Source organism: Olea europaea, chromosome 2 (genome assembly GCF_002742605.1).
Source record: "Olea europaea var. sylvestris chromosome 2, O_europaea_v1, whole genome shotgun sequence".
Lineage (NCBI taxonomy): Eukaryota > Viridiplantae > Streptophyta > Magnoliopsida > Lamiales > Oleaceae > Olea > Olea europaea.
In genome coordinates this window covers 23,458,034-23,476,048 of record NC_036238.1, presented here as the reverse complement: position 1 = coordinate 23,476,048, position 18,015 = coordinate 23,458,034, and the positions used below count along the sequence as shown (strand labels likewise).

The 18,015-nt window shown below is 34.1% G+C and overlaps 1 protein-coding gene across 2 annotated transcripts; it reads left to right on the top strand.

Annotated features, from left to right (window-relative positions):
- The first annotated feature begins 11,778 nt into the window (after positions 1 to 11,778).
- Positions 11,779 to 17,667, top strand: LOC111367368 (sugar transporter ERD6-like 16). 2 transcript variants are annotated; one of them, XM_022988205.1, is made up of 17 exons: positions 11,779 to 12,299; positions 12,474 to 12,536; positions 12,621 to 12,710; positions 12,789 to 12,848; positions 12,988 to 13,053; positions 13,154 to 13,219; positions 13,321 to 13,396; positions 13,566 to 13,630; positions 13,713 to 13,805; positions 13,886 to 13,966; positions 14,050 to 14,181; positions 14,329 to 14,391; positions 14,480 to 14,539; positions 14,615 to 14,668; positions 14,944 to 15,003; positions 15,306 to 15,420; positions 15,529 to 16,021. In XM_022988205.1, exons 1-17 carry the CDS (start codon positions 12,099 to 12,101, stop codon positions 15,642 to 15,644), a joined length of 1,461 nt encoding a protein of 486 aa, XP_022843973.1. In that variant the 5' UTR covers positions 11,779 to 12,098; the 3' UTR covers positions 15,645 to 16,021. The 2 variants fall into 2 exon arrangements, with proteins under 2 accessions (XP_022843973.1, XP_022843964.1); XM_022988196.1 differs by lacking the exons at positions 15,306 to 15,420; positions 15,529 to 16,021 and adding exons at positions 16,984 to 17,098; positions 17,207 to 17,667 and having other exon boundaries at positions 11,795 to 12,299.
- Positions 17,668 to 18,015: the final 348 nt, after the last annotated feature.

Below are 18,015 nucleotides of genomic sequence, written 5' to 3'. Positions count from 1 at the left end.
GTGTTGGCGTGAACTGTATATTGGAAAGATTGTAAGAGTAAATAGTGACTATGTTGGAGGGTCAATGATCAATTTAGACTTAAGTTACGTGTAGTCCCAATATAGTCTCAATTTCTAGGCTATATATAGCCTTCCATCTTTGTACATAATATATTGAACACTGAAAAATAATTGAAATTCCCTACAATTTGTCAGAATATAGTTACAATACGATGGTCCATTACGCTACTCGTTTCATCCCTTTTGAAGCAGTTTATGGTATTCCACCACCAAATTTACTCTCATATGTCCCAGCTAATACAAAGGTGCAGGCGGTTGATGAATGTTTACAAGATAGGGATGCAATTTTGAAGACACTACGCCATCACTTGGTAATGGCTCAGAATCATATGAAAGTTCAAGCTGACCAACATAGGCGTGAGGTAGTATTCAACGTTGGTGACCATGTCTATTTACGTTTGCAGCTGTATCGTCGAAAATCAGTTACTTTTCGAAGCTCACTTAAGCTGTCACCTAGATATTATTGACCATATAAAATCTTAGCTCGCATTGGTCCTGTGGCTTACCGTTTAGAACTGCCAGAAGGGTCCCAAATTCACAATGTCTTTCACGTTAGCCTGCTTAAGAAATGTATGGGATCTTCAGTAACTGTGATGCCCAAGCTATCGCCCGTGGCGAAAGACTTCACTTTAAAGCCTCAACCAGAAGCAGTGCTTGATAATTGTATAATTCAAAAGGGTCGTTATCATCCAAAAGAAGAAATTCTTGTAAAATGAATGGGTGCTCCAGCTGAAGATGCCACATGGGAAAATAAGTGGAGGTTCCTTCGTTCGTATCCAGATTTCCGTCCTTGAGGACAAGGAAACAAACAAGGTGGGTAGAATGATACAACCACTGTAACGCAGAGAAATGATGGGATCAAGTTTCTCTTGTTTAGTTGTTTTACTGGATCAGAATAAATTCATGTTTGTTACCGTTAGGATTGTTTGTTTTGTTTCTATTTTCAAGTGATTTTCCTGTTTTCTAGCTTAGTGGTTGCTGTACCTGTACAGGTCTATTTAAGAGAGCTTTATGGACTTGTTTTCATTCAAGAAAGAAAGTAATAAACTCATCCTTCTCATATTCTACTTCTTTCCTCTTCCGCTTCTGTGTTTTAAGAATTCTGTCCAAGAAAATTCTCTTCCAAAATGGTGGTAACACTAGTTGAGGACAAATAAAAGTAAAAATCATAGACTTAAACATGCTCAATACCAATAATATGTTATTTTTAATTATATAATTGTAAATTATTCAACTTATTGATAGAGTAGATATTAATGTAGTTGGAATATACTTAAATTATACTAATGTAAACAATTGGCACTTAGTATTGATCGATTAGTTGGGATAATTGAATGTATATAAATTATAACGATATTGTTTCAATTAAGTATTATCGTTATGAATGTGTTTGTTAGGTTTGTGATATTTCTTTCTTTTTCAATTTTGACATAGTTTGTGATATTACCTTACAAAAATTTAACTGCGTTAGGAGTGAGGCATGTCGGGTCACTTCGAAAGTAGGTGTTATGCTTTGACAATAAAGCATACTTTTGACACCTAAAGCTGGCAACCATGTATGCCAACTTTCCTAGTTTCTTTCAAACTATGAACATAACATTATTTGGTTTAGAAATATTAGGGGATATGAAAAGAACTGAATCATCCAGTTTAATTTTCATTGCAAATTTGAACTACGATATACTTAATAAAGAAAATCCAAGAAGGTAAAGGTGAACATAAGATGTGTAAATTGTATTCTTTTCAAATGGAAGACATCAAAATTTGAATATTAGAGTTCTATTTTCACTGTGCATAATCATGCGATTCACAACATAAAGGCATTGATGGACATTTTTGTGGAGGAAAATAGTAAAATGCATTATGATGTAAGCAGAATAACGTAAGAAGAGAAGAACGGAATAAAATATTCATGATTTTTGTGAATATTCGAAAAAAATTTACATTTGATAAATTGAGAAAACTCTTAATATGTAATATTTTATTGAAACCATCTCTCATTATTTTAAACAAGAGCTAATTTATTAACATAGACTCAAATGAACTTAAAGGCATGAGTTATTGGATATTCAGTTACTTCTTTTTTGAATGGTCTGATTTGCCTAAATATGCTAGCTCAAATTCTAGTATTTCGTCAACACATTATCTACATATTGAGTTAACTCACAAATTCTAGTAAAGCGATTAAATTGTATTAGAAGTCTGAAACAATTTTTGTCGACTTGCACAAGAAACAATAGTTTGGAGGCTGGATGGAGATTTTTGGTAAGAGCAGTGCTATTCTAATCTGTGCTTATCGATTATCAGTGATGTGACATTGGAGTTTGGAATTGAACTCATGGCTAGAGAGAAGGAACATGCTACCACAAGAGAGTGTGAGCGTAAATATTGTTGATGAAAGAGAGAGTGAGAAAATTAAATAATAAGGTATTAGTACAATGAGTGTCTAGTTTTTTTGGATGACTCAGCTATTCAAATTTCATCCGACTAATTTTAAGAAGCAACGGCTTTCCCCCTTGGTTCGTCACTCGAATAAATTCGAATGCAGTCACAACTTATATATACTTGAATCGGACATTCGGGATACAGTTATCCTCTCTGTAGAACTTCCTTTACGACATGCGGACAGGACCTTCGAGGGCGACAAAATGCCCCATAACTTTGCCTCTACATAACATCTGTCTTGCAACGTAAATGTTGCCTTTCAACTGTTGTGAGGATTTGAACATCCGACGCTCCACAGAGAATCCTCCAACTTTACCATTGCACCATGCTCGTGGGGGGCCAGTGAGTGTGCTAGTTTTGTGTAGGGAGAAGTTAGAGAGAAAGGAAACTCTTGTATTGTGATCTCTTTTGAGTTGTTAACTAATTCTTCTCTTATGGTCGTCGAAGGTTTGTCAAGCTACGTTTAATTTATGATTTCTCTATTTTGTGCTCATTTTTTAATTTTTTTTTTTTCATTTCTTTTGTGTTTGTCGCACGGCAGAATTCTTTTCCGAACACTAATTTGGTACCCACCCACTCGTTGATTTTACATGTCAAAGGCTGCGCAAGTCAGGAAAAGATAGTTAACCGGAATCAGTTAGATATAAACGAGAAAGTTCAAAAATAAATTCTACTAGGAAATACCTAGGGACCTATTTCCCGAATAAATATAGTCCTCTCATGCCATTTTCCCTGATTTATGTCATAAAAAAAAAAAGGGCGGGGGGGTCCCTGATTTACGTCACCAAAAAGGGGCGGGGGGCGTGGGGCGGGGTGTAAATCAAGCAATAATTGAATAGGTTTGCAGCAAAGTATTTTCATATTTTTTTAGTTTGGATCCCTTAAGCTGGCTTGCAATCATGCCAACTTTCTTAGTGTCACATCTTGTTCTTCCTTCTTTTGTTTTTTTTTTTTTTTTTTTTTTTTCCAGGTTTGATTGGGCAGGAAATATTTCTGATAGAAAGTCTACCTCGGGGTATTTTACATTTGTTGGAGGGAACTTGGTGACATGGAGAAGTAAGAAACAGAAAGTGGTAGCATTATCAAGTGCCGAAGCAGAATTTCGTGGGATGGCCAAGGGTCTCTGTGAACTCCTCTGGTTGAAATGATTATTGATAGAAATTGGCTTCACTCCAAACAGTGAGATGGACCTCTTCTGTGACAACAAAGCTGTTATCAATATTTCTCATAATCCCATCCAACATGATCGAACCAAACATGTGGAGGTAGATCGACATTTTATCAAAGAGAACTTTGAAACTAAGATAATCCGATTCCCATTTGTCAAATCTGAAGATCAGTTGGCAAATATTCTTACCAAAGCTGTGTGTAGCAAGAATTTCCACAACTCACTTGACAAGTTGGGCATTAGATACCTATACGCACCAACTTGAGAGGGAGTGTTGGCGTGAACTGTATATTGGAAAGATTGTAAGAGTAAATAGTGACTATGTTGGAGGGTCAATGATCAATTTAGACTTAAGTTACGTGTAGTCCCAATATAGTCTCAATTTCTAGGCTATATATAGCCTTCCATCTTTGTACATAATATATTGAACACTGAAAAATAATTGAAATTCCCTACAATTTGTCAGAATATAGTTACAATACGATGGTCCATTACGCTACTCGTTTCATCCCTTTTGAAGCAGTTTATGGTATTCCACCACCAAATTTACTCTCATATGTCCCAGCTAATACAAAGGTGCAGGCGGTTGATGAATGTTTACAAGATAGGGATGCAATTTTGAAGACACTACGCCATCACTTGGTAATGGCTCAGAATCATATGAAAGTTCAAGCTGACCAACATAGGCGTGAGGTAGTATTCAACGTTGGTGACCATGTCTATTTACGTTTGCAGCCGTAACGTCGAAAATCAGTTACTTTTCGAAGCTCACTTAAGCTGTCACCTAGATATTATTGACCATATAAAATCTTAGTCGCATTGGTCATGTGGCTTACCGTTTAGAACTGCCAGAAGGGTCCCAAATTCACAATGTCTTTCACGTTAGCCTGCTTAAGAAATGTATGGGATCTTCAGTAACTGTGATGCCCAAGCTATCGCCCGTGGCGAAAGACTTCACTTTAAAGCCTCAACCAGAAGCAGTGCTTGATAATTGTATAATTCAAAAGGGTCGTTATCATCCAAAAGAAGAAATTCTTGTAAAATGAATGGGTGCTCCAGCTGAAGATGCCACATGGGAAAATAAGTGGAGGTTCCTTCGTTCGTATCCAGATTTCCGTCCTTGAGGACAAGGAAACAAACAAGGTGGGTAGAATGATACAACCACTGTAACGCAGAGAAATGATGGGATCAAGTTTCTCTTGTTTAGTTGTTTTACTGGATCAGAATAAATTCATGTTTGTTACCGTTAGGATTGTTTGTTTTGTTTCTATTTTCAAGTGATTTTCCTGTTTTCTAGCTTAGTGGTTGCTGTACCTGTACAGGTCTATTTAAGAGAGCTTTATGGACTTGTTTTCATTCAAGAAAGAAAGTAATAAACTCATCCTTCTCATATTCTACTTCTTTCCTCTTCCGCTTCTGTGTTTTAAGAATTCTGTCCAAGAAAATTCTCTTCCAAAATGGTGGTAACACTAGTTGAGGACAAATAAAAGTAAAAATCATAGACTTAAACATGCTCAATACCAATAATATGTTATTTTTAATTATATAATTGTAAATTATTCAACTTATTGATAGAGTAGATATTAATGTAGTTGGAATATACTTAAATTATACTAATGTAAACAATTGGCACTTAGTATTGATCGATTAGTTGGGATAATTGAATGTATATAAATTATAACGATATTGTTTCAATTAAGTATTATCGTTATGAATGTGTTTGTTAGGTTTGTGATATTTCTTTCTTTTTCAATTTTGACATAGTTTGTGATATTACCTTACAAAAATTTAACTGCATTAGGAGTGAGGCATGTCGGGTCACTTCGAAAGTAGGTGTTATGCTTTGACAATAAAGCATACTTTTGACACCTAAAGCTGGCAACCATGTATGCCAACTTTCCTAGTTTCTTTCAAACTATGAACATAACATTATTTGGTTTAGAAATATTAGGGGATATGAAAAGAACTGAATCATCCAGTTTAATTTTCATTGCAAATTTGAACTACGATATACTTAATAAAGAAAATCCAAGAAGGTAAAGGTGAACATAAGATGTGTAAATTGTATTCTTTTCAAATGGAAGACATCAAAATTTGAATATTAGAGTTCTATTTTCACTGTGCATAATCATGCGATTCACAACATAAAGGCATTGACGGACATTTTTGTGGAGGAAAATAGTAAAATGCATTATGATGTAAGCAGAATAACGTAAGAGAAGAACGGAATAAAATATTCATGATTTTTGTGAATATTCGAAAAAAATTTACATTTGATAAATTGAGAAAACTCTTAATATGTAATATTTTATTGAAACCATCTCTCATTACTTTAAAGGCATGAGTTATTGGATATTCAGTTACTTCTTTTTTGAATGGTCTGATTTGCCTAAATATGCTAGCGCAAATTCTAGTATTTCGTCAACACATTATCTACCTATTGAGTTAACTCACAAATTCTAGTAAAGCTAAGGATTAAATTGTATTAGAAGTCTGAAACAATTTTTGTCGACTTGCACAAGAAACAATAGTTTGGAGGCTGGATGGAGATTTTTGGTAAGAGTAGTGCTATTCTAATCGGTGCTTATCGATTATCAGTGATGTGACATTGGAGTTTGGAATTGAACTCATGGCTAGAGAGAAGGAACATGCTACGCTACCACAAGAGAGTGTGTGAGCGTAAATATTGTTGATGAAAGAGAGAGTGAGAAAATTAAATAATAAGATATTACTACAATGAGTGTCTAGTTTTTTTGGGATGACTCAGCTTAGGGATGGCAATCGGACTCGCCGGCTCGGGCCGCCCGTGGCTCGGCTCGGGGCTCGGTAGACCCGAGCCTAGGCTCGAGCCGAGCCCCATTTTGGAGACATGGGCTTTGTCCGAGCCGGCCCGTGAGCTCGCGAGCTTTTAAAAAAAATAAAAATAAAAAAAATAAAGTTGAAAAGGCAGCAAAATTGCTGCCTTTTATGGCAGCAGATTAGAGGGGGAAAAAAAGGAAAAAAAAAAAAAAAGGGGGAGAGAACGAGCCTGCCCGGCTCGGCCCGTAAGAAGCCCGGGCCGAGCTTATTTTTTTGGCTCGACCCGACTCGTTTACATCCCTAACTCAGCTATTCAAATTTCGTCCAACTAATTTTAAGAAGCAACGGCCTTCCCCCGTGGTTCGTCACTCGAATAAATCCGAATGCAGTCACAACTTATATATACTTGAATCAGACATTCGGGATACAGTTATCCTCTCTGTAAAACTTCCTTTATGACATGCGGACAGAGCCTTCAAGGGCGACAAAGTGCCCCATAACTTTGCCTCCACATAGCATCTGCCTTGCAACGTAAATGTTGCCTTTCAGCTGTTGCGAGGATTTGAACATCCAACACTCCACGGAGAATCCTCCAACTTTACCATTGCACCATGCTCGTGGAGGGCAAATGAGTGTGCTAGTTTTGTGTAGGGAGAAGTCGGAGAGAAAGGAAACTCTTGTATTGTGATCTCTTTTGAGTTAACTAATTCTTCTTCTCTTTTGGTCTCGAAGGTTTGTCAAGCTACGTTTAATTTATGTTTTCTCTATTTTGTGCTCATTTTTTAATTTTTTTTCATTTCTTTTGTGTTTGTCGCACGGCAGAATTCTTTTCCGAACACTAATTTGGTACCCACCCACTCGTTGATTTTACATGTCAAAGGCTGCGCAAGTCAGGAAAAGATAGTTAACCGGAATCGATTAGATATAAACTAGAAAGTTCAAAAATAAATTTTACTAGGAAATACCTAGGGACCTATTTCCCGAATAAATAGAGTCCTCTCATGCCATTTTCCCTGATTTACGTCACCAAAAAGGGGCGGGGGGCGTGGGGCGGGGTGTAAATCAAGCAATAATTGAATAGGTTTGCAGCAAAGTATTTTCATTTTTTTTTAGTACTAAATCCTGGATCCCTAGCCCTCGGCCCCTCAGTGACTAGTGGAGGTAAATCGCGGTATATGCCCAAATTGATCAGGGTCCGTGCATCCTTTATACTCCTGGCCCCAAAGGAGCCTTCCTCCATGATTATTACATCACCAAGCTACTCCAACCAAGAATGGTTATTACATCACTTAGCTGCTCCAACCAGGAATCGAGCTCCCCACGCTGGAGTTGCGAGCCCCGCAATGCCCGTCCTTTGCCAACTTGGATGTGCCCCGGGGGGCCACATCTTGTTCTTTCAAGCATTTGATAGAGTCATAGAGACATTATTTAGGTGGAAAATATAGATGAGAAAAAAATTTCATGTTCATTTTTCTTAGTCATTTTGATCTAATAAGTCGTATAGACATTAAAAAGCAAATAAAAAAATAGCTTAATTCATTAGAAAAGACAACACGTAAAAAGAAAATGAGCAATATTTAAATTTTCTAATGATTTAATGAAAATGAAGTTAACCTTATCTATCATAACATATGGCTTTGACATTTGTACTTCTACCAATGGTTTGTTTGACTTGCTTCAAATTTATAATAAATTCTACAAATTATTAATTATTTATTGATCTCAAATATAAATGAGTGTCAATATCGAGTTTGCAAACAAGCAAGAAAGTTCACATGTGGAGTGAATCCAATTCTACTTGAAATTTAAACCAAACATATGAGTTGGATCATATGGTTAAGCATATATGGGAATCAAGCTATAGCGTTTACTCTCGATAATTTTATCGAATCATATAACTCTAAAGATTCGTAATTTTTTAAATAAAAGAACACTAGCTTGTAAAAAGTATATAATTTATGAAGATGAGCTACGTGTGCTAATTGCTTGTTTGGAAAATCAAAGCCAACTCCACAAACTAATAATAGAAGGACATGTTCAGATTCAAGAGAAATAAAAAAATTGGACCAAAAGATTTTTCAAGATTCAAATAAAACCCACAGTGGCAAAATATTCTAATCCATTTTCTTGAAAATAATTGATTATGAGTAATTAATTATGTAAACACTTTAACCCTATTGTCATATAGTTCCAAAACAATGCATCGCTGGTACAACCTGTGCACTCAAGTGGCAAAATCATGCAACATTAAAAATAAATATTGAGACACTCGTTCAATTATTTTGTGTTGCCCATAGATCCGATATCTTTTATTTATATATAATTAAAAGGATTTTTCAATTTCACTCATCCAACTAATAATTGAGACTTTGACAATTTGTAATATGATGGCTTTTATGAAATCAAAGAATCAACATAGTATTTCAACATTGAACACGTTACATTTTTTATAGAATCGACGTGATGTTTTATAGATCAAAATATCAATTTTTCTACTATAGACAGTTTTGAATAATCATTGTTGTGCCACGTCGAATCCAAGTAAAATACAAGACAAGCATATCTACAAGAAGCTGGAAACCTCATTCAATCATTTTTAAAAAATTATCGTGCTGGTTGTTTTCATTAATATTTAATTCTTATTAATGCATTAAAAGACTGGGCCGTTCAAGATTTTTGAGTCATTTGAGCATGATTAATTTAAATAAGAAAAGGAATAATTAGAATTATTTTATTTATTTATTTATTTTTATAAGTGGACGGCATCAAAAACTTGAATATAATATTTCCATCCTAGATGACAAAGTATCCATTGCTGCAAGCTATTACAAATGAAAATTTTTAGACAGAAAATTGGTCGATAATATTTCTAGTCGATGAAGTTTAAGACATAAATGTTCTCCCTTGGAAATGTCTAATGATATCGCTCACAAAGGGTATAGAGATAAAATGTGTTAGTAAGAGAATTCCCAACAAAATTTTCGACTTTCCTGGAATTAAAATAAAATTAAAAAAAAGTTCTGTCGCAAATTTGTTAATAAATCGTAATATAACAAGCTTGTATTCATTTTTTTGTAATGATTTTAAAGCTTAAGAAAACAAAACATTTATTCATTTATATATTTGTAGTTCACAAGATTCACGAGTCCTATGTCAATTATTTTAATATTCTATATTCAATAAATAATTACAAATGCCTAGTAGGATCCTAATAATCTTGGACAAGAATGTCGAAAGAGGCTGGAATCTTTATTCTCTCTAATAATTAAGAAAAGAAAAATTAAATAAAAAAGGATTATCATGTATTACGTCACATTGTTTTTTATTATTATTTAATTTATTAATAATTAGTTAAAAAATTTGTCCAAATTTGTTTATATTCCATATATTTATAGGCAAAAATTAGAACTTCGGGTAATTGGGTTTGGAGAAATACAATAGTCATTTAATAATTTATATTTAATTTATAGCATTTTTTTTTTTAGACATTGGTTAGTTATTTTAAGCATGAATACTGTTTTTATTATAAAATAACAATTGAATCTTGATGAATTAATACATTATGGTCAAGAAAAATATATGAATTGATCTATAATTAATTAATTTAATAAAGATGTCTCTTATTTTGAAAAGAATTGTATTTAATATACTTTAATTTGTAATCAAGCACATTAAATACTTTGTTTTATGAAATCAACTATATTTTTAATTTCCTTAAACAAATAAAAGTCATGAATTTACTTTCTATGGAGGAATTATCTCAGTGCATTAGATCATCTACACAATTAAAAATTTCAACATAAAAATATGTTTTTAACTAGTATTATAAACACCAAAAGTCACCGTATGATTGCTTTATAAAATCAAATGATAGCTTGTAAGAACTAACTGAATAATATAATAAACTATTTTAAATACTTTACTTTCATAGTACTATCAAATTTTGATAGATTTTATGCAATATCTCCATCCCTCGAGGAGCGTTTGTTTCTTATTTTTGTAAAAAGGAGAATAAAAAATATAGTCGTTTTGGACCCCACGTAAGAGATAGAAACTTAAATTTAGTGATTTGATGTGATAGATAACGATCATATTTTTCATTTTAATGAGAAAATAATGGAAAACAAACATGGGGCAAAATATCAAATTTCTATGAGATACAAACTAATTTTTGAACTAGCACCTTGACTAAAAAATTTTAATGGCTAAAAATGCAAAAAGTTTTCTGTCAAATTATGCTTGAATTTGTGACGATTATCTCTGGGTATGTTCATGCAATCAAAAGCCCAGGCAATCGAGGACTTTTGGGAGGCAGGTACCCAAGATGGGTGAGAATTAAAAAAATAAATAAATAAATCTTTATTTACATCCTATATTAATATTTATTTATTTTAATATTACTTTTTCTAAGAAAAATAGTTTAAATTGAGAAAAAAAAAAAAAGGTAGGTAGATGGCACGTTCCCATTTTGGAAATTTCGGCACAACCTTATTCCCCACGCTCCTTAATTATAGGGACGGGTCAGGCGCTAGGAATTTTGTTATCCGTTGAGTTCTATTTATTTTTTCTTCTAATGAACCTTCTTCTCAGCCCTCAAAGGAGACTCGATCTCACTTGAATAACTTGATAAAGCTGCGTTCATATTTCTTGAGATAGACATTGATTTCTCCCGTTGAATTTTAATTGGACGGACCTAATATAGTCATTTGTCAACTGTCAATAGTAACGAAACATATTTTTTCTATCTAATTCCCCCATTTGATTCTCATTCTTTGATCACAAAAATGAAAAATATAATCGTTATCTATCACATCTAGCTACTATATTTGACTTTCTATCTCTTGTGTGGATCCCGTAATGATTATAATTTTCATTCTTATTCTTACAAAAATGAGTATCAGCCTTATACATTATGACAAAAACTCTATTATTTTGAAATTTGAATCCACAACTATTAGTTCTTATTAATGTCCCATTAGATTAGTCATAATTGAATCAATACCAATTTAAATAAGAAAACCGCTTATATGTTAAATATGGGATTTGATTACTCATTTCTAGCTGTAAATTATCAAAATTTCAGGGGGAAAAAAACATTTTGCTCATTTAACTTTTCCAGCTTCCATACGGTGTGTATATCATGTGCTGACAGGATCACACGTCAGTGACAGCTTTATTTTCTCACATGAATTCTAGAGTTTTGCTATACATGGGAGTTTTTCGTTCTAATCTTACTGCGAAACAGCTTATTTTAGTGCAATAATTCTGCAAGTACAGAATTATTGGGATAGAAGAAAAACAGGATACTCACATGGGGTGGGGCTGATATGAATTTTATATTGAAAAAAAACACACCATCCACCTCGTGTATGTGTGTGTTTTGAATTTCTGTATACATTCTGTTGAAATTATCTGTACCCATAACAACACTTATTTTAAAACTCTGACTATTGATACAAGACAAATCTTGTGAAATATCTAGCTACGATTAATGCCTATATATATAGAGCTGAAAAAACCTATGCATTCATCAGATTTGTGTCTGTACTCTGTGTAGTCGTATATCTCTTAGGTCAGGATTTATACATAAATATAGAAATAGAAAGAAAGAATAGAAGATAGAGAGATGGCTATTGATCATCACAAGGATATAGAAAATGGCATTGAAAAGGGTCTTGATGATCTGCAAAAGCCATTAATTCAACAAGCTAAATGTGTCGATTCTGAAGGAGATGATGTGATCGTAAGTGAAAAAAATGGCTCAATTGGGATGGTGCTTATAAGTACTTTAGTAGCTGTTTGTGGCTCTTTTGAATTTGGATCATGTGTAAGTAAATGCATATAAATGTCTTCATCTGCTGTATCTATATATTTATACATAAACCAGTTTTTTTTTCCTCCCAAGAAAAGAGCTTGTATTAACAAGTTTCTTTTTTTCCCTTGGTCAGGACCACCAAAAATAAGTAGGAAAATATTTAGCTTAAGTTAATTTCTTTTGCAGGTGGGCTACTCAGCACCCTCACAATCTGCTATCAGACAAGACTTAAAGCTATCTTTACCCGAGGTTCGTGATATTGTGACTTATTTCGTACACTGGACTGGACAATGTTACAAAATGTGAAAACTCTTATATAGTATTGTGTTGCAGTACTCTATGTTTGGATCTATAATAACAATTGGAGCTATGATTGGTGCAATAACAAGTGGAAAAATTGCTGATCTCATTGGTAGAAAAGGGGTATGTTTAATCAAATTTTCTTGAAAAAATGATTATTTTTCAGATATTAAAGCTTTTGTTTAATTTGGCATGGAACAGGCAATGAGAACTTCATCTGCTTTCTGCATTACAGGATGGCTTTTAGTCTATTTCTCCAAGGTACATATGAATTTCTTCTGCAATATTTTTTTTATTTCTTAAGTTACAGTCAGGTTACCGACCAATTTTCCCTCTTTTTTTGGTGTAATTAGTAAACTAATAATTATAAATTGGATCGTTGGTTGTTTGATATATGCAGGAAGCTTGGTCACTTGACATAGGGAGATTTTCTACAGGATATGGCATAGGAATTTTCTCTTTTGTGGTACTTCTTCAACGTTAATTTGATTATTTGAGCATAAGGTAAAAAGTATGGCTTAATTCATAACTATTAATCTGTCTCCAATATCCAATTACACGAACAGGTTCCAATATTTATTGCTGAAATAGCACCAAAGAATCTTCGTGGAGGACTTGCGACGCTTAATCAGGTACGAGAATAGTAAGCCGCATGTGTATATTGTGTTTGATGAAATGCAAAAATAATCTCTGTTTTGAATTTGACTCCAATTCTGATATGTTTGTTCTGCAGCTCATGATTGTTTGTGGAGCATCGACTGCATACTTGCTTGGAACAGTTGTAACATGGCGAACTTTGGCTCTTACTGGTGAGATCAAAATTCTGCTTGGGGAGAAATTGATACAGAATTTGATAGAAAAAGAAGCTAAAATATAATATATTACATTGTCTAGTCCTATCCAGTTCTGTGAATATAATACACACGTTAAGCAGTGGAACAATTTTCTGAAACTGACTGGGGATTTTTTTATATTAAGGACTTCTTCCTTGTGTTTTCCTGCTTGTGGGGCTGTTCTTTATCCCAGAGTCTCCCCGATGGCTGGTGAGCTTTACCGAGATTTTGATTATTTAGTAATCTTTACTAATGAGATAATTGCGTTATAAACAAAGGTTGGAATTTTCAGGCAAAAATGGGACTTGAGAAAGAATTTGAATTGGCTTTACGTAAACTTCGTGGCAGAGATGCTGATGTTTCTCAAGAATCTGCTGATATTCAAGTATATTTTGCCATCGATATATTCTGAAAATATAAAATTCTTTTGATTTCTACTGCTGATGATAAATTTTATGCTGACAGGCTAGTATTGACGCCCTACAGTATTTTCCTAAAGCTAGAATCTTTGATTTGTTCAATAGGAAATACACCCGTGCTGTCATTGTAAGTAACTTTTCTGTTGTTCTTAATTAGCTTCACAATATTTTTTACAAGTACTTATTTTGGTTCATTCTTTTCCTGTTCAGATTGGCGTTGGACTAATGGTATTCCAACAGTTTGGAGGAATAAATGGAATTGGTTTCTATGCAAGTGAAACGTTTGTGGCTGCCGGATTTTCTTCAGGGAAACTTGGAACAATTGCTTATGCTATAATTCAGGTTTGTTAAAGTATCTCAAGCCGAATTTGGTAGCATCAGATTTAGTTTGGACAAATTCCAATTCAAAGCCTTCATTTAATTTATGCTGCCAAACCCGTCCTAGTTGGTTAAATCATTGCCTGAATTTGTGCTGGTATCGTGTTTTAGGTCCCAATAACTGTAGTTGGAGCAATATTAATGGATAAATTAGGAAGACGACCACTTCTCATGGTGAGTACTTATTGACTTCTTTTTCATTTAGCAAGTGACATCGTCGCAAATAAGCCTTAACAATGACGAATTTGGTTTTGCGTTTTAGACATCAGCATCAGGCACATTTCTTGGGAGCTTCCTGGCTGGAGCCTCTTTTTTCCTCAAGGTAATTTACGCTTACTGATGTCTTTCATAACTTATTCCTGGTACATATATTTAACACACTATGCTCCTTCCACAGGGCCAAGGTCTTCTGCTCGAATGGGTACCAGTATTAGCTGTATCAGGAGTATTGGTGAGCCAAGCTCAACTCCACCATCGATTCATGTGCATATGGTCATGGATTAAACCATAATCTCTACTCTTGAAAACAATAACAATCAGAAAAGTAATCGAAAAATAAGAAAAAACACATTAGATTTATACTTTATAGTGATAAATGTCTGGTTGCAGCTGTAGTTTTAGAATACAAGTTTTTTCTCACACCCCTCAACATATATACATGAATGCGTATATGTCAATCAATTGAACTTCATTCGACTGAGGTTTTTCTTGAATCAACATGAACAGGTCTACATAGCATCATTTTCAATAGGAATGGGAGCAGTTCCTTGGGTCATAATGTCAGAGGTAAGCTCAGAGACTTATGGTTCTTGTTATAGCTAGTATATAGATATGATTCTCAATAACTGAGATCAAGAAAGACGGGTTCCCTTACCCCTTTTCTTTACATTTAGCTCAAAAACCGTATAATTTATCAATTCTGTCGTAAAACAATAACAACAATAAGTCTTTCTTCTCAGCAAATTTTGGAGTCGCCTACTTCGATCCTTTTTCGCCACCTTGTTCAATCATATTGCTAGATTTACTGAAAGATCTGAAGCAAACCACTAAAGATGCCGTAAATCCTGACACTATTTTTTACTTTTCAGATATTCCCTATTCACATGAAAGGTTTAGCTGGGAGCCTGGTAGTACTAGTAAACTGGTCAGGTGCTTGGGCAGTTTCCTACACATTCAACTTTCTCATGAGCTGGAGCTCAACAGGTAAACGATTACTGCCCAGACGTTGTCAGAATCGAATAGATTGAACCTTAATTTTACATTAATGATTTGTGATTGATTCATACTTGTGTCTGAAATTTCATTCCTCAGGAACATTCATGATCTATGCTGGATTCTGTGCTCTTACAGTACTATTTGTGGTGAAGATTGTGCCTGAAACAAAGGGAAAAACTCTAGAGCAAATCCAGGCCTCCATCAACTCATAGAATTGAATAAGCCAAAGGGAAAAACCGAAGACCTTGTCGAATATATCAGAAGCTAAGATGTGATTTCTGTCTAATGTATCTCGTCTTTCTTTCATTATCGAATTCAAGTGATCTATGCACGGACCAACAACGGTGAAGGGGGGATGGGTTCAGAAGCTCGGCTGAAATTGATCCAATTCGCTTCGACTTAGAGGACGCTAGCAAGATGCACCATACAATTGTGCCTGCAATATGATGTTCCAATCAATACTGATAGATATACATATATACTTGTGCATGTATCACTCAGAGCAGATTTGTTATTGAATTTTCAGCTGTTATTACGTTATTTCTTAAATTTTTAATTGATGCAAAAAATTATGCATATTTTTTATTCATTCTGGATTGCGCGTTTGCAATATTCCATGATGTTGAATCACTTTAACTAAAAAGATTAAGATGTTAGAGAATAAAACTAGGTCGGATTATAACTAGAGAATATTTCAAGTAATAAATCTGGATGTTCGTTTAATACTCCGTTGTTCCTAAATTTGTTCCCCACTATAATTTTCTTATTTTGTTCGCCACCTTTCAATTTCAAAGCCAAGATTATTGTGTCGTGCAGAATGTGAGAGAAACTGTCGTATTTATTAAGATTCAAAATGACTAGCTTGATCGACGAAGTTCAAATTCGTGTAGTAGCCCTTGTAAGCACTTCATTCATTTTAGTTCTCTTAGTTATAAATTATCTTATGTTCTTAAAGTGCACCATCAATTGGAGACTTCCAAAATAACATTACCGTCATATGAATTACATATTTAAATATTGAAACAAATAATGTTAAATCGTGAAAAAGTAAAGTATGAAGATTTTTAATAGCAAAGTAATGCATGAAAGAGCGTGACAAGACTCCATAATTTTGTTGAATCAATACTTCGGGGCCGGAGAAAGGCAAAGCCACTTTTAAAAGATGATGAAATTGTTAAAAAGCGATTTTAAAGAAAATAATATAATTCATAGTGCATTTTATAAGAAAATTTATACCTAGAAAAATGCTATTTACTATTATTAACGTAAGAATTCAACATACGTTTCCATTCAATTGCACGAACTCAGAATAACTAGAGATCTACAAAATAAGTTTGGTAAATTAGTGGTCGTAAAAAATCGTATACTGTGGTTATACTTTGATACTCAATCATTTAGCGTAAGCGTAAGTCTTTCTTCTCAGCAAATTTTGAGTCACCTACTTCGATCCTTTTTCGCCACCTTGTTCCATCATATTGCATGATTTACTGAAAGATCTGAAGCAAACCACTAAAGGTGCCGTAAATCCTAACACTATTTTTTACTTTTCAGATATTCCCAATTCACATGAAAGGTTTAGCTGGGAGCCTGGTAGTACTAGTAAACTGGTCAGGTGCTTGGGCAGTTTCCTACACATTCAACTTTCTCATGAGCTGGAGTTCAACAGGTAAACGATTACTGTCCAGACATTGTCAGAATCGAATAGATTAAACCTTAATTTTACATTAATGATTTGTGATTGATTCATACTTGTGTCTGAAATTTCATTCCTCAGGAACATTCATGATCTATGCGGGATTCTGTGCTCTTACAGTACTATTTGTTGTGAAGATTGTGCCTGAAACAAAGGGAAAAACTCTAGAGCAAATCCAGGCCTCCATCAACTCGTAGAATTGAATAAGCCAAAGGGAAAAACCGAAGACCTTGTCGAATATATCAGAAGCTAAGATGTGATTTCAGCCTAATGTGATCTATGCACGGCCCAACAACGGTGAAGGGGGGACGGATTCAGAAGCTCGGCTGAAATTGATCCAATTCGCTTCGACTTAGAGGACGCTAGCAAGATGCACCATACAATTGTGCCTGCAATATGATGTTCCAATCAATACTGATAGATATACATATATACTTGTGCATGTATCACTCAGAGCAGATTTGTTATTGAATTTTCAGCTGTTATTACGTTATTTCTTAAATTTTTAATTGATGCAAAAAATTATGCATATTTTTTATTCATTCTGGATTGCGCGTTTGCAATATTCCATGATGTTGAATCACTTTAACTAGAAAGATTAAGATGTTAGAGAATAAAACTAGGTCGGATTATAACTAGAGAATATTTCAAGTAATAAATCTGGATGTTCGTTTAATACTCCGTTGTTCCTAAATTTGTTCCCCACTATAATTTTCTTATTTTGTTCTCCACCTTTCTATTTCGAAGCCAAGATTATTGTGTCGTGCAGAATGTGAGAGAAACTGTCGTATTTATTAAGATTCAAAATGACTAGCTTGATCGACGAAGTTCAAATTCGTGTAGCAGCCCTTGTAAGCACTTCTTTCATTTTAGTTCTCTTAGTTAGAAAT